General features: G+C 36.5%; 2 protein-coding genes across 2 annotated transcripts; one reads left to right on the top strand and one right to left on the bottom strand.

The window, feature by feature from the left end:
• Positions 1-7,723: 7,723 nt before the first annotated feature.
• LOC141622337 (12-oxophytodienoate reductase 3-like) lies at positions 7,724-10,231 on the top strand. Its single transcript, XM_074438385.1, has 3 exons — positions 7,724-8,006; positions 8,642-8,772; positions 9,281-10,231. The coding sequence occupies exons 1-3, from the start codon at positions 7,747-7,749 to the stop codon at positions 10,072-10,074; spliced, it is 1,185 nt and encodes a 394-aa protein (XP_074294486.1). The 5' UTR covers positions 7,724-7,746; the 3' UTR covers positions 10,075-10,231.
• LOC141622336 (nucleobase-ascorbate transporter 11) lies at positions 10,122-14,985 on the bottom strand. The gene is made up of 10 exons (XM_074438384.1): positions 14,084-14,985; positions 13,159-13,256; positions 12,879-13,049; positions 12,353-12,453; positions 12,108-12,243; positions 11,958-12,008; positions 11,561-11,848; positions 11,184-11,418; positions 10,658-10,938; positions 10,122-10,537 (listed from the first exon to the last, which is right to left on the bottom strand). Exons 1-10 carry the CDS (start codon positions 14,730-14,732, stop codon positions 10,316-10,318), a joined length of 2,232 nt encoding a protein of 743 aa, XP_074294485.1. The 5' UTR covers positions 14,733-14,985; the 3' UTR covers positions 10,122-10,315.
• Between the last annotated feature and the right edge of the window lie 357 nt (positions 14,986-15,342).

Here is a 15,342-nt window from a genome sequence, read left to right on the forward strand (position 1 = left end):
AAGAAAAATACAATTCTTTAAGTCCATTCAAATGGGATGAAACCCCGTTGCCAAGTAATAACACACAAAATACATATACATACGTGCATGTGATCATAGATCACTTTAGAGTAAATTAACAAATTAAACATAAACTTACGATTGTTTTATAATTTGTATGGTTGAGAATGACAAATTGATCAAGTTTCACATGGGAACATGTTAAGTATGAACGTCATAGCATTGTGAATGGATAATCTTCACAGCATTTTGGTCAGAAATTAAATCTATTACAGTGTACACCAATAATACCCTTAATACATTATTGACATTGCATAATTGGTTTAATCTTTGGTATCGAAACCTAACTTATACATGCATATGGTTACGTGTCTCTTATCTTTGTAATATTATACGATTTCAAAAGGTGGTAGAAGTAGTTTATAAGGCATGCAACCTATATTTATGACCTATTTCTAGCTTAGGTGTTTAGGCCATATATTTTGCCCGTTGTTTAGTAGGTAAATACTTTTAATTTTGGAGGTGCATGTGAATTTATACATTGTCTAATGTCTATGCCCTATGGGAAGTATTGACTAACCAAGGAATGCCCTAATTATATATATACCCGATGGAGTTAATAATTAATGTACTGTATGTTAATCAACTTATTACGTATCAACCAGTGGCGTAGCCAGCTGTGACCCTGTTTTTTCCGTCTTAGTTTCAGTCCATTTCAGTTTAGCTAGCTCAGCTCTATTCAGTTCAGTTTAGCTCATCTTCATTCAGTTCGGTCCAGTTCAACTCATCTTTTCAAAAATTAACTCTTATTTCAGCTTAATTAGCTCCATTCAGTTCAGTTCAGTTCAGTTCAGATAAACTTCGTTCACTTCAGTTCAGTTTAGCTTCTTTCAGCAGAAAAGAACACGATCGCTAGTAAGAGTTGTTGCTTGTCGCGCTTTTGATATATGAAAAATTTGAAGTTTTTTGTTATTATTTTCAATATTTTTCAACTTTACGTTATTATGTTAGTATAGTATCCTTAACTGAAAGTCAAATCCTAATTTCGTCATTAGTGGTAGTTTATCTTCAAATAACATTTAACATTGATTAATTTTTTTTTTTTGAATTCACTTTATTTCATTAAATTAAACATCATCAACGTTTTTTATATGGTATAATTTCTTACCAATAGTTTTTTAAATTGAAATTAAGGGCTTAATATTTGATGGATTAGTTATTTTAATTGACTAATTATCTCCGCAACCAACTATTTATGAAGGAATTTCTGAATAATAGGATTCAATTGCAATGAAGGGATGCCTATTATAGTGGCGGATAATATAATGACGTAAATAATAAGGGGGTCTGACTAATTATTTTACACTGTAATACGGAAAATTAGCGAAGTTAACACCCCTCTTGACATAACTAAGATCCTTTATTGACGATTTTACGGATTAATTGTTTTAATTGATCAATTATTATCTACATAACCAACAACTTAAGAACTCATTTAGGTGTTACAAAAGCAAATCCCTTGCACATGTATACAAGGATGATGAGAATCAAAGCTAACTTTGGAGATTTGCAGGCAAAAAGAATAGTGGAGATAAACACATGATGATTTGATCCAAAAAAAAAAAAAAAAAACGAAAACGAGTGTGTAGATACATTTGATAAACTTGACACCTCACATATGGACAATCCATTAGTCATACATACTTATGCCCACACAACCAAATCTAATCTTACACTTTCCTGCAACTCTGCATATTCTATTATCCTTGCATGCTCATCACATACATACCAAGTTTTATTCCACATCTATCTTACAATTTTTAAATTAATTGCATACATCAGCAAAACTGTTTTTTATTTTTAAATCTTATGCGAATATAAAACAATTATTCTTATTTGTTATGGTAATACATAACATTATGTATTTATTTATTTATTTCATAAGTGCATTTTGTATTTGATCATATAAAAACTTATGAATTATTTATTTCAGAAGTACTTTTTTTTCTTTAAAAAATTCTATCAACACTGAAAAAATACGTTAAAATTATCCTAAAAATATACATAAATGAACAAAGGCACAAATTAGATATTGTGTAATCAATCATATTCATTTCAATCCTAATGATGCATATACTTAATTAAAGAAAGAACGATTAACCTGATCCGTAAAGAGTATTTTAGAAGACTTTCACCCGCATATTTTTTTTTTACATGCATACTCCAATACTTGACTTAGCACACTATTTTTTTTGTGGGTAAAGGAAATCACAAGGGTAATTTTAATGCTAACAGGATTCGTACATGACTTACCAACTAAGTTAGTTGACAATCACACTAAATCTGATCCCTAATTTACATATTGTATAAATATAAATTTATCGTTTAACAAAATGTCTTTTAGACGTCACTCATATATCATCCTTTATCCTTATAGATCGACATATTGTAGTATAAAACCACTACATATTTTATTTTTCATGTATATGAACATCTACAAAAATACATTGGGTGGCAAAAAATTGGACCGTTCCAAAATGATTAATATGTGGTGAGTGGTGATATAGAAAGAATGCTATATTTACGGAGATGCATGACTCGTGTACTAATAATTTTTGTAATTACATAAATTAAAACACCACCTTAATTTTGGCCTCCTCTTTGCTTTACATACATAATACATTACTTTACGGAACTTTGACCTTTGACTGAGGACAAGGCTAAGGGCACGTGCGCGGCATCTTTTGACCACCCCCTCTCCCAAATATCTCGAGAGGATCCCGGTAGCCGCACGTGCAACACCTCCCGACACATTAATACATCCCTCTGTCATTTTTATCTTACTTTAATCCTAGGTTAAGTAAAAAATAAGTTTTATTAAGGTAAAAGTTATTTAAGTTGGTCTTTCTTAAAACAGTCGTATCCATCTAACACGTAAACTACTATATATAGATAGATGAGACAAGTTCAGTTGTGTAGCGAGGGGGGTAACAAAGGCGGTCGTCCCAGTTGAAAAATGAAAATCCGAAATTTTAAGTTAAATTTTTCGAGTTTATCTTATGACATTACCTATTTGCCTCAATTGAAAATTTTCGCCCCCTTAATAGCACCTAACTAGTAGCAAAGGGTAGCATTCGCCACCCCAGAATTCCAAGAAATAGTTAAAATTATCAATTTTTGTTACCAAAAATTCTTAATATGAAACCTTAACGTAAGTATAAAACAATAAAAGGAAATACATCCACTACCCCAAAATTTTAGTTCCAAGTTCTCCCTATTTATTTACTTATTCAGTTAACAGTAAATCTGAATAAGTTCAGTGCTATTCACATTCGAATTTCTACCTTTTATCTTATCTATTTATTTGATCTGTTTTAAGTTTAAAATAAATATTTACCGTCGATCTTAAACAAGAATTAATTAAATTAATTTACTATTACCATTACGTTACTTTTACTCTTCCTACTAGGTTACTTTCTTTGGATTCTTGTGTTGATATTATCGAAAAATAGAGAGGACGAATCCAATGGGGGGTTGTTTTGGCTGAAAGAGTGCCGTTATTTCATTAACCTTGTTCCCATTTCAATTAAAGTTGATTTGTCTTGGTTAATTCAACTAGAGATAGTCGGTCCATGATTTAATATAGTTTTTGGTTGTTCTATTTCTACATGATTATAGGCCAATTGGTTTGGTTAGTGGATGCATTTTGAGACATAAGATGTGTTATGTTGCCGATTACTTGTCCAATTAGATTGTTTGTCCATACATTTGGTTCTACGTATGTTTTCATGTAAAGTGCGTGAGGTTTTCTTCTAGTTTAAATCTCATTTTCTTGTGTTAACTTTGCTAACCATAGTTAATAGTGATCTGAGTGTTGTAGACTCGTAGACCTTTATAAGATAAACATGAGTTTTAAAAACTAAATAGAAATATCTGAATTGGTATTTGATCGAATACCCAATTTACATAGCTAAAATACTACCTGAAATCTGAAAAAACCATAATCAAACTGAAATTGAAGCAAAATCGACATACTCGGAAAATACTTGAATTTGAATACATTTCAACCGATACTAACTTAACCTATTGTCCTTTTTTTTCATTAAAAACCCTCACATTAGTATGTTTTTATCAGTTTTTTTTTTTTTAATTAATGACACTTCAAATTATTACATTAAATTAAGTAGAATAATGAATGTTACACATCAATTATTGGATGACAAGTAGATCAAACTGAATGTAGAATATCAAATTGCCCATCAAAAGCTTTCCTTAAAAACAAAGGTAAACTTGACTTAAACACCTTATTAAACTGGAATATATAAACATATAATCGGAATAGAAGGAGTGTACTATTGTGAAATATACTATTTCTCTCTTTTTTTTTTTTTTTATTATTTTTTTTTTAAAAAAAGATATTATTTCTCTATTGTCAATAGATGATAATCTTATCGGTAAATGTAACTAGGGGTGTTCACTGGTCCAAAACTGGACCAGATACCTCCAGATCGGAGATCGGACGGGTTAGAAGGGGACCCGGACCAGAACCCTTTAGGTCCGGTTTTTTCCCGGTTTGGACCGGATCGACTCCACTTTAAAAAGGATAAATTGAGTTTTTTTTTTTTTTTTTTTTTTTTTTTTTTAACGTGAACCGGTCGGTCACCATATTTTTTTGGAACCGAAGATCGGACTGATATGTATCCGGTCTAGATCAGACCGATTTGGCGGTCCGATTTGCCGGCCTTGATCACTCTTTGAACACCCCTAAATACAATATTTTGGACCTAGTCCACAAAAGTTGAGGCTTAGACAAAAGTCTTATGTTATGATTAATCTGTAGTTAGTTTGGACCAAAATTGGTTCATGAGAAGTTGGGTATTTGAGTAGGATGGAATCAGGAGGCATGAAGAGTTGGGAACATAAAGATGAACTGGACCTCTAAAATAAAGTAATATAGTATGGATCCAAAACATTAAAGTGTCGCACTCAATTGCGTTATATAACTGGACCACAACCTGTATGATGTGAAGTTATCAACGGCCCTTCACTTAAACGTAAGGCTTCCCATGACGACATGGCACAATTTAGACCTGGCAAAGCTGACTCGAACCGAATGACCCGATCCGATAAGTCTGACTTAAGACCGAAATTGACCCGAAATGTATGATCCGGTGTATGACTTGAAAGACCCGAAGTGATCCAAAATGATCCGATTGAACCAAAATGACTGAATTAATGAAAAACCATGACCCGAAATGACCAAACGACCCAAAATAACCCGATCCGAAGTCGCCTGACCCAAAAATTACCCGAGAACATGTTGACCCGAAAATGACCCGAACCCAAAAATTACCGGAGAACATGTTGACCCGAAAATGACCCGATCCGAAGTGATCCACCTGAACCGACCCGAATGACCTATACTAGCTGACATCTCGATAATAAAACACATCATACAATTTGGTTTATTTTGTTCGAAACTTCGATCAAGTCTAATCCATCCTTATTTCGAACCGAACCAAAGTAACTACTGGTCTCTAGCCCAACAGTTTACCTTAACTTGACCAGAAAACTTTGTTTGATTTAGTCCAGGACACTCTTATTCAGATTACAAATCAACTTTAATTGAAAAATCAACTCTTATTCAGATTACAACTTTGTTTGATTTAGTCTAGCCCAACAGTTTACCTTAACTCATACGTATATGGACTTTTAATTCAAGTCGTGTCCATCATTTATCAAACACACAAACTCCTGACTACCGAAAGACAAAAGTTAAAAAAAAATGGAGAATGCAAAGCAAGAAAGACAAGAGGAAGTGAAAGATGATCTATTTAGTCCATACAAGGTAGGGAGGCTACAATTGTCGCACTGGGTCGTAATGGGAGCCATGACTCGGTGTAGGATGTTAGGTAGCGTACCCAACCAAGCTATGGTTGAGTATTACTCTCAACGCGCTACTAAGGGTGGTCTTCTCATTTCTGAGAGAGTTTTCACGTCTCCTATGACCGCAGGCCGCAGGGTAATATTTCTATTTCTTTTTTGCTCCTCGTACTTTTCAGTTTTCAGGTATCAGTTACGTTAAATTAGTGAGTTTTGTATAACTTGTTAGGACTATGATAGAGGCAACCAAGTTTGATCACAATGATAAACTGTTAAAAATTCCTTATAAATGATTGAGACGGAGGGGGAGGGAGAACAACAGTACAAGAGTACGTACCCCTTTGCACCCAATGAGTCGACGTCTTTGCCATCATTTGATATGGTGAAACAATGAAACTCTTTGCAATCAATTGACCATTTGACCCTACGAAAAGACAGACATGATCACTTAGGTAGTAGCCGAGTAGACGAGGTCAGATCATTTATTTACCTATTCGATTTAGGGCGTCTTATTATTTACTCACCAACTAACCCAACCAAGTTATGGAATATCTTTACTGCAGGTACCCTCATTGTGCAGGAATTTACGCAGAGGAACACCAAGTTATGGAATATCTTTACTGGTGATTCCTTCGTAAATCGTAACTCTTATTGCTACCAATCAACAGTTCAACACTGAATAAAGAGCACAGAAAGTCAGAAACAATGTGTTGTGTGTAAATTATATTGATGATTGATCCGTAAGCTTACAATGTAGATTAAACTGGTTTGAATCGATTTGCAAACTAATTTTCAACTGGACCTGACAAAATCTTAGCGACCTACAAACTCGACTTGACCATGAATCTGATAGATGAACCATCTCAACCAAAACCTTAAGGTGATGGTTGGGGCCCAAGTATTATAATTATTTCTATTAGAATCCAGGCCTCATAGCCTAGAGCCCTAGAGCAATAAGTCAATAACAAAGCTCTAAAAAACCCGAGTATTTGTGGATCGTATTCCATATAGTCCGATCCACGGTCCAAGTAATTACGGAGTATGTTATTTCGATCCAGGCCAAATACCTGATCAAAGCGCGCGTTAATGACCCGTGTTTTATACAGTTCTATTCGATAGTCCGTGTGATTATGTTTTTCGGTCTTTGGACCATTTTTAGATCAAATTGAATGGACCTCGCGGACCAAACTACCAAACCCAAGAATTTGTATTTGTATTTGTTTTATTTTATTTTTCTACTTTTTCAATTTAATATATAATTATTCTGACCTTTTATGTCATTTATTAAAATTAACTACATTTTTTACTAATTTGTTAAATATTTTTTTATATAATCAACTGTATCTTATTAGCTCCTAATTTTCAGCTATTTATCTTCTACCTTTTCGGTAAGTAAATTATATATCTGATGTAGTTTCTGAGCATTAAGATAATATTTTCGAATTTTATTTTAAAAATTATGTTTTTTTATTATAAAGTTTGAGTTCATTCACTAAAATATTGAACTTAAAAAAATACAATATAACTAAAAACATTAAACATAAGTTTAGAAAAATTTGAGTTTTGACGTAACAAAACTAAAATGTAACTTAAAATTTTTATAAAACTCAGAAAAAATACATATAAACTCGGTTTAGTACATTTCGATATATAATCCTTTTTCCGCTCAAACATTAACCTACCTTAAAAGATACTCTCAGTGTCTCACTCATTTGTTTACTTTCTAAATTTTTTGCGAAAAGTATTTTAATTAAAGGTAAACAAATGATTAGTACGGAGTGAGTACTATCATAAGTATGGACTATAAATCCAAGTCATCCCAAGCACACCAACCTCACACACAATTAGTGACACAACTTACTTATGCCTATCAAAACATACGAGTTAAAAAAAATGGAGAATGCAGACGAAGAAAGACAAGGAGCAGAGAACGTTGATCTATTTAGTCCATACAAGGTGGGGAAGCTACAGTTGTCTCACCGGGTCGTAATGGCAGCCATGACTCGGTGTAGGGCGTTACATAACATACCGAACCAAGCCATGGTTGAGTATTACTCTCAACGCGCAACTAAGGGTGGTCTTCTCATTTCCGAGGGAGTTTTTACTTCTCCTATGGCCGCGGGGTAATGTCTTCGCTTTTCTCTTTTACTCATTGTTCTCGCTTTTCAGGTATCAGTTACGTTGGATAAGTGAGTTTGATCACAATGATCAATTGTTAGCCACCCATTTCACCAGCAAAACTAATGGATTGAATTCTGTGGTGGACCTAATTTTGTAGAGTATGGGGTACACTACACTTAGGTAGAAACTCCTTGTAAACGATTGAGACGAAAGGAGAACAATAGTACTGTACAAGAGTAACCCTGTGCACCCTCTTAGCTATCATTTGATACACCATTTCTTGTTTAAGACGGCTCTCAACCATCGCCTTACGCTTTTGATGAGATGATCTTCTGAAATGGTATTAGAACCAGCGTGACCAAAAGATCACGGGTTTAAATCATTGGAATATCACTGGGTATGGGCGAACCTTGCATTATCTACTCTCCAAGCCTAATAGGGATTCAAGTAATAAAGTGAGTAGGCATGTTAAGTCAATAAGACTATTGATTGGACCTCAACCATCGTCTTAAAGTTTTGGTTGAGATGGTCTTCTCACAAGTTGTGATTGGTGGACAACAATATGAAGCGGAAACTATTTAATGGGCTATTTTATGCTATGGCCAATAAAATGTTTTACGAGTATCTTTTATTGCAGGTACCCTTATTGTGCAGGAATTTACACAGAGGAACACATAGAGACATGGAAGAAAGTCACTGATGCTGTCCATGGAAAAGGCGCCTTCTTTTTCGCTCAGTTGTGGCATTGCGGACGTGCTTCACACACTGGTACAAAGTTATACTCTTGATATCCTTTCAGTTTTTTTTTTTTTTTTTGGGATATTCTCTAGTGTACCCCTCAAGTTTTTTCATTTTTTAAGATGTACTCCCCTTTTCTTGCAAGAAAACTTTGACCGTCAATAACTCTTGGTTACAAGTTCAAATACGATAAACTTTTTTTTTTCAAATTGACCGTCTTTATGAGGTCTTCAGTTTGAAAAAGAGTTGAGCGACGTCTCAACTCGTAGTCGGGAGTTATGATCGGTCAAAATTTATTCGTTGAAAAAGTTTGACCAACCATAACTACCGGCTACGAGTTCAAAAAGCAGTGATTTTCTTTTTCAAATTTAAGGCCTTGACGAGATAATTGGTTTGAAAAAAATTACCATTTTCTGAAAAACGAGGGTACACCTTAGAAAACGAAAAAGTCCAGGGTACGCAAGAGAATAACCCCGTTTTTTTTTTTTTTTTTTTTTTTTTGTCAAATTCGGGAAAAATAAGCTGCCTTGTCATGTAGCATATCAACCTGGAGGAAAAGCACCAAGATCATCAACAAACAAGCCTATTTCAGGCAGGTGGAAAGTACTCTTACCGGATGGATCCTTTTCCGAGTACTCACGCCCCCAAGCTTTATCATCTTCAGAGATCGAAGAGCTAATAGAGGAGCATCGGCAAGCAGCCATTAATTCCATTCGAGCAGGTTTTGATGGGGTAGAGCTTCATGCAGCCTACGGATATCTCATTGACCAGTTCTTGAAAGACGGGATCAATGATAGGACTGATGAGTATGGCGGCTCCCTTGACAATCGATGCAGATTCCTGATGCAAATTGTCAATGCTGTGGCTGGAGCCATCGGAATGGAGAGAGTGGCAGTGAAAATATCCCCGACACTGTACCATCAAGATGCCCGTGATTCAGACCCACTTGCACTCGGGTTAGCTGTTGTTGAAAGACTTAATAAGTTGCAGGAGGAAGCAGGGGTAAAGATGGCACACCTCCAAATTCAAGCAGGAACCCTTGGAGGCGGCATTAGCGAGAGTGAAGCTGAGATAGTGAGAAAAATTAGGGACGCGTACCAAGGAAACTTTATGATTAGCGGAGGGTTTAACCGAGAGCTGGGAATGAAGGCCATTTCCGAGGGAGATGCTGATTTGATCGCTTATGCTAGATTTTTCATCTCGAACCCTGATTTGGTCCACCGGCTTAAGATCAATGCGCCTCTGGCCCAGTACGACGAAGCTACATTCTATACTCAAGATCCTGTTGTCGGGTACACTGACTACCCTTTCTTGGATGCAGGCAGTGATTAGTGAATCCCGACTGGTGGTTTCTTCGTAAATTGTAACACATACGAAAATAAAGAGCACAGAACAATGTGTTGTGTGTATTTATATTAATGATTGATCTGTAAGCTTACATTTGTAAGATTAAACTGGTTTTGAATCGATTCACGAACTAATTTTCAACTAGACCTGTCAAAATCTTAGCGACCTAAAACTCGACTTGACCGCGAATCTAGGCCTCATAGTCTAGAGCAATAACATATCAACTTCATACACCTAGACACCTAGCCCAACAACAAGCACGAGCGACACCACGTGGTAACTTGTAAGCAGCTTGAGAGGTTTCGTCAGTAGACAAATCCTCGGGAGAAGACCACTTGTATACACCGCGCTCCTCTTTGCTTCCAGGCACGGTATTGTCCAGCACTAGTGCTAGGAAGAATGTCACAACCATATTCATAGACAAGAGGCCATTGATTGCAAAATTAAGCTGGTATTAAGTCAGAGGAATGAAGACGGTATTAGCTCTACTAAGCAAGCGAGGGAAAGTAACTCAAGCCTCAAGGTACCGACTACCAAAAAGGGAAGTTTTCCGAGAATAAGTACTTACTTGGGCATTGGAAGAGTGAACGGGCCCACTTGATGCAGCTGCATATGGAATCAAATAACCAGGAAGAATAAGGCTGATCTCGGGTTGAAACTGCTGGATGTAAGCAGGGACAGATAGACCAAGAAACAAGGAAGCACCAACAATTGCCATATTTCTAAAACTAGATGCTTGCGTATACTGCAAATTTAAGAGACCGAGTGCTACTGTAAGACTCCAACTGAAGCACAGTACAGAAGCCGCCAGTGCTTGTGGTATGGAACCAAGAATACCTCCCACTTTCCCTGCAAACACAAGTTGTACTTTTTATTTATCTTGAGAGCATACTGGGGCATTCAAATCGGGTTCTAGTCGGGTCATTTCGGTGGGTAGTCAGTTTAGGTTGGGGTTGTTAAGGCGCTGGTCGTTTGAATTATTACGTCTGGTCAATTCACGTTCTGGTCTACTTCAGGTAGTACTTTTCAGGCCAAAGTCAAGTTTGGTCAGGTCATTCAGGTTGTACCTTGGAGGAATAGAAAAGTGTAATTACCTAAAAAGGAGAGAAGAATTAATAGGATGGCGCCAAGCTGTACAGCTCTTCGATTAGCGACATCAGTTACGCTGATAGTGTGGACGTTCTCAGTTAGAGTAGTTGATCCAGTACCAGTACCCCAAAGTCCAGCCACCAAACTGCAAAAACCTTCCATCGCGATTCCTCTACTTACAATTCCCCGGGTTGGAGGCCTTAAGTTGACTCGCAGTGATGCCGAGTAATATGTCCCAACCTATGCAGGTCATATACTTAATATTATGTCATACCCAAAACTGGAGGATGAAAATTGCAACATTTGTAAAGTGAACAAATGATTTGCCAAGTCAATTCTGATGGCAAGAATAAACTGATCTTCTGAAAGATGGATTACCTACCGAATCTGCTGATGAAACAAGTGCGACGATGATCATAATTATAGAAGTCCTGAAGCGGAAGATAGGAATACCCCACTGCAATGGGTACGGAACTCTGAACCAAGAAGAAGCCGCCCATGCATTTGAAACGTCAGTCCGGCAATGCTTCATGGTATAAGCATGCTTGATGCAAGTATCTACTAAGATATTTGAACTTGGTATGTTTGGGCTGCAACCCTTGAAGTTATAGGCTCCACCAACCGTCAGGAAAACAGCATATGTCCATACAATCACGATACTTAGTGGCACCTGCAAATGTTGACAAAGGTCAAGAAAACCGATGGAACATATAATAGCCAAACAAGGTGAACATCCATCCACATGTTTTCTTTATCAGAGAGTGAATTGTAAACATTACCGCGTAAATTTGGAATATTCGATGTCCTGAAATGGATACCCCTCTAATATACTGGACAATAAGAGGTAGAAAATAAAGTCAATTGTATATCTAAATCGCGAGCACCCACCAGCTAAAATTAAAACATAAATTTTCTGATCAACAGCTCACCAGTGTGAAGAAAAGAAGCAATAAGATTTGAGGTATGCTTATTTCGATACAACTGCCAGCTTGAGGAAACCCATAGCTGAAATATGCTAAACCTACAGCGCCAATTGTAGGCGCAACTACAACTGGGTTCATCAACCTGCAATGGAATAAAAAAAAAAAAAGGTGAACAAATAATGTCTCATTCACAAGATAATCTTGATGTACGGCAATTAACGTTATTTTTCGAAAGGAACCCTCCGCTTTACCTTAATAGTAGAGACATAAGGCCACTGAATCCCAATATGCTCTGAAAAATTGAACTAATGATTATAGCCCCTTGCAACTCCCTCATAATGTACCTGAATTTCTGTAGTTCATTAAGGAGTTTAATATAAACAAAGAAGAATGTCTTTGGAATTTCGTATAATGTCAATACATTATACATGAATAATAAGTTGCAGCACTCTAATTTCTATATAAGTTTTATTCTCAGCAAAAAGTCGGGAAATTGAATTTCGCTGCACATTTTGGGAGCAAGAAGCTCAGTACCACAAAGCATAAATGACTCATTATCATAGGAAAACTGGAATTCTGTTAATAAGCCAAAAATTAACTATCGGCCAACACAAAAAGTTATATGAGACGGTCTCACAACGGAGAAGAATGTATTTTTTCCTATAATCAAATGAGGAGTATATAATGATCTAAGTTGATCTCACATGTGCGACTGTCTCATACAAGACTCAGTGTTCTGGAAAATTTTGCTTGTGAAGTTCAATGTGTACAACTCACATGGTCTGCAAGGTTTCGGAACTCCTGTGAATTCATGATAACTAATGCTGGTGCCAAATAAACAAATGAACTTCCTTGTACCAACGGAAGACGGGTACCAAAGTAGGAATGCAGTAATGTTGAGATGCCAGACACCAGCAACACCGTTGAAATAACATTTGCCGTATCCTTCTGCAATCATCAAAGACTGTTATTGCGTTGAACAAGACGATCAATGAACTCTTCTTGAACTCGACAGTGTAAAGGTATAAACTTCAAGTAGAAGCAACATGGTACTTACATCACTTCCACCCATGGCTGGTACCATAATTACCGGAATGAGAATAAGTGAACCAGTGATTGAGAGATAGTGTTGGAGGCCATAATAGATAATTGGAACTGAAAACAGATAATGACACATAAATCAACAGGTCCAGAAAACTTTGCAATAATGGGAGAGTCAAAATCCATTTACCACACAGATAAGAACGTTTTTCCGACATCACAATTCCTGTATATCTATATTCCTAGCTGATTGCCACCCGGTAATAGAAACATGGAAATATGAAATATTATTGAATCTCTGCCATACATGGAATCTTAAAAAGTGCTTGAACACAAGCCAACAGAATTAGATGCATCTTTCTTCAAAAAGACCACTTGAAATTATCAACATAATCAGTAAATAAAATAAAACTTTTTTGGTGATCAGTATAAACAGGATCATAAAAGTAAACACATCAGGAACGTAAAGTCGTAAAGCCAGTATCTTGATGTCTCAGACTTCTAGCCGTATCATATATTCGATTTTCATATGCTAATTGCAATTTTGAGCACAACTTAAGCTGCAATAAAACTACAGAGGTTCAAATTCCCTTTCCTACAGAAACTACAGCAAGGAGATATCATCTTACAGAGGAGAGGCCAAAACTACCCAGATTTAGCCGCATTTTACATCCTGATTTACAGAAGCTACAGCAGCAATCAAGTTCAAAGCATCATAAGCGCAAACATGCCTTGAAAAGTTTTCACAATGTCACAGACAATTCAACTGAGAACCAGGATGAGAAATACTGTACAAAAGTTTTCACAATGTCACTGACAGTTGAATTAAGAGCAGAAATGCAAAATACTAAACAAACAATGACCACAGATGGATATAATCACAAGCATAAATATTTTCAAGGAACAAAATATATAGAGTGGACAGCATACAGCATACTCACCGAAACCCGGATTATCCAAAACCCCACATTTAACCTTAAAAGTCTTAGGCTGCCCCCCAAGAATTGGCTCTTCATCAAAATACCCATCACCAAAACCAAGTTCATTGTCTCCATTAACTTCCTCTTTTACGGGCTCGGAAGCAGCTACATTATCCTCATGAAACCCTCTCCCATTTCTCCTTCCATTACCATCACCATTCCCATTAACACCAACACCAACACCAACACCCCTCTCATCTATACTACCCAAACCCTTACCATTCCCATTAACACCAACACCAACACCACCTTCCCTTTCCTCAACTCTATTCCCATTCCTATGCAAACCACCAATTATCGGCTCGATTTCGCTGTCCCTTCCAGCTCTACTCTTGCCTAAAATTGGATCAATTTCAACCTTTGAAGAACCCTTCTCCAAATCATTCACATTTCCATTATTTTTTCCACTACTATTCCTCAAATTTCCACCATTATTTGAACTTGAAGAAGCTTGTGCATCAGTCTCACCAGAAAACATAGACACAAAACCAGTTCTTTTAGCCCAAGATCTCAAGTCTTTTGGATCATGGTTTCTCCTTGGAACAAAGGACTCAACTTTATTGCTTTCCTCAACATTATCTAGGGGTTTTGAGCTCAACCCAGTTGCCATTTTTGCTGGTCCTCAAATGGGTACTAATTACTTTCAAAAATTCTTGCTTAAGACCGTCTTAAGGAAATAAATCATGTAGGGAGGAGTAGAAGTGAAGCATTGAAGAGATTAAGTGTGAATGCAGTGCATGATTAAGGAAATGGGGTTAAGTGATGATTAAGGATTAGTACTAATACAGTTGAGAGAAAGGTGTGTGGGGGTGAGCTGGTGGTTGATGGATCAGTCTGTGTTTTTTTGGCACTATCTTTAGTTTAAATCACTTTTTAAACACTGCATTGCATTTTATACATCTTTGTCTTCAGCTTTCTGCTGCAACTGCAAGATGCTATTCCTCACTTTGTTGGAATGCTCGTGGATCCAATTTTACCAGACTAGCTTTTTTCTAATTGGGAGTAAGTAGGGTAGTATGTTACTCCGACTCTTCTAATTTTCTCGCGTACCTGACACTCGGACATGACTATGACACATAAACAATTCATTTTAGACCAAAATATGCACATTTTTCAAAATAATAGCCGAGTCCGACACTTGGACACGCACCCGTGTCGGATACTTCAAAACGAGTCTGAGTAATATAGAGTAGGGATGTCCATCGTCGACAACAACGTAT

Source organism: Silene latifolia, chromosome X (genome assembly GCF_048544455.1).
Source record: "Silene latifolia isolate original U9 population chromosome X, ASM4854445v1, whole genome shotgun sequence".
In the NCBI taxonomy this organism is placed as follows: domain Eukaryota; kingdom Viridiplantae; phylum Streptophyta; class Magnoliopsida; order Caryophyllales; family Caryophyllaceae; genus Silene; species Silene latifolia.

What these genes read in the sequence shown, in the direction of transcription:
- LOC141622336 (XM_074438384.1), bottom strand. Translation starts at nt 14,732, where the DNA reads ATGGCAACTGGGTTGAGCTCAAAACCCCTAGATAATGTTGAGGAAAGC. An exon ending in CTTATGTCTCTACTATTAAG is followed by an intron (nt 12,244 to 12,352) that starts GTAAAGCGGAGG and finishes ATTCCATTGCAG; the next exon opens with GTTGATGAACCCAGTTGTAG. An exon ending in GAATATTCCAAATTTACGCG is followed by an intron (nt 11,849 to 11,957) that starts GTAATGTTTACA and finishes CAACATTTGCAG; the next exon opens with GTGCCACTAAGTATCGTGAT.
- LOC141622337 (XM_074438385.1), top strand. Translation starts at nt 7,747, where the DNA reads ATGCCTATCAAAACATACGAGTTAAAAAAAATGGAGAATGCAGACGAA. An exon ending in ACTTCTCCTATGGCCGCGGG is followed by an intron (nt 8,007 to 8,641) that starts GTAATGTCTTCG and finishes CTTTTATTGCAG; the next exon opens with GTACCCTTATTGTGCAGGAA. An exon ending in CGGACGTGCTTCACACACTG is followed by an intron (nt 8,773 to 9,280) that starts GTACAAAGTTAT and finishes CTTGTCATGTAG; the next exon opens with CATATCAACCTGGAGGAAAA.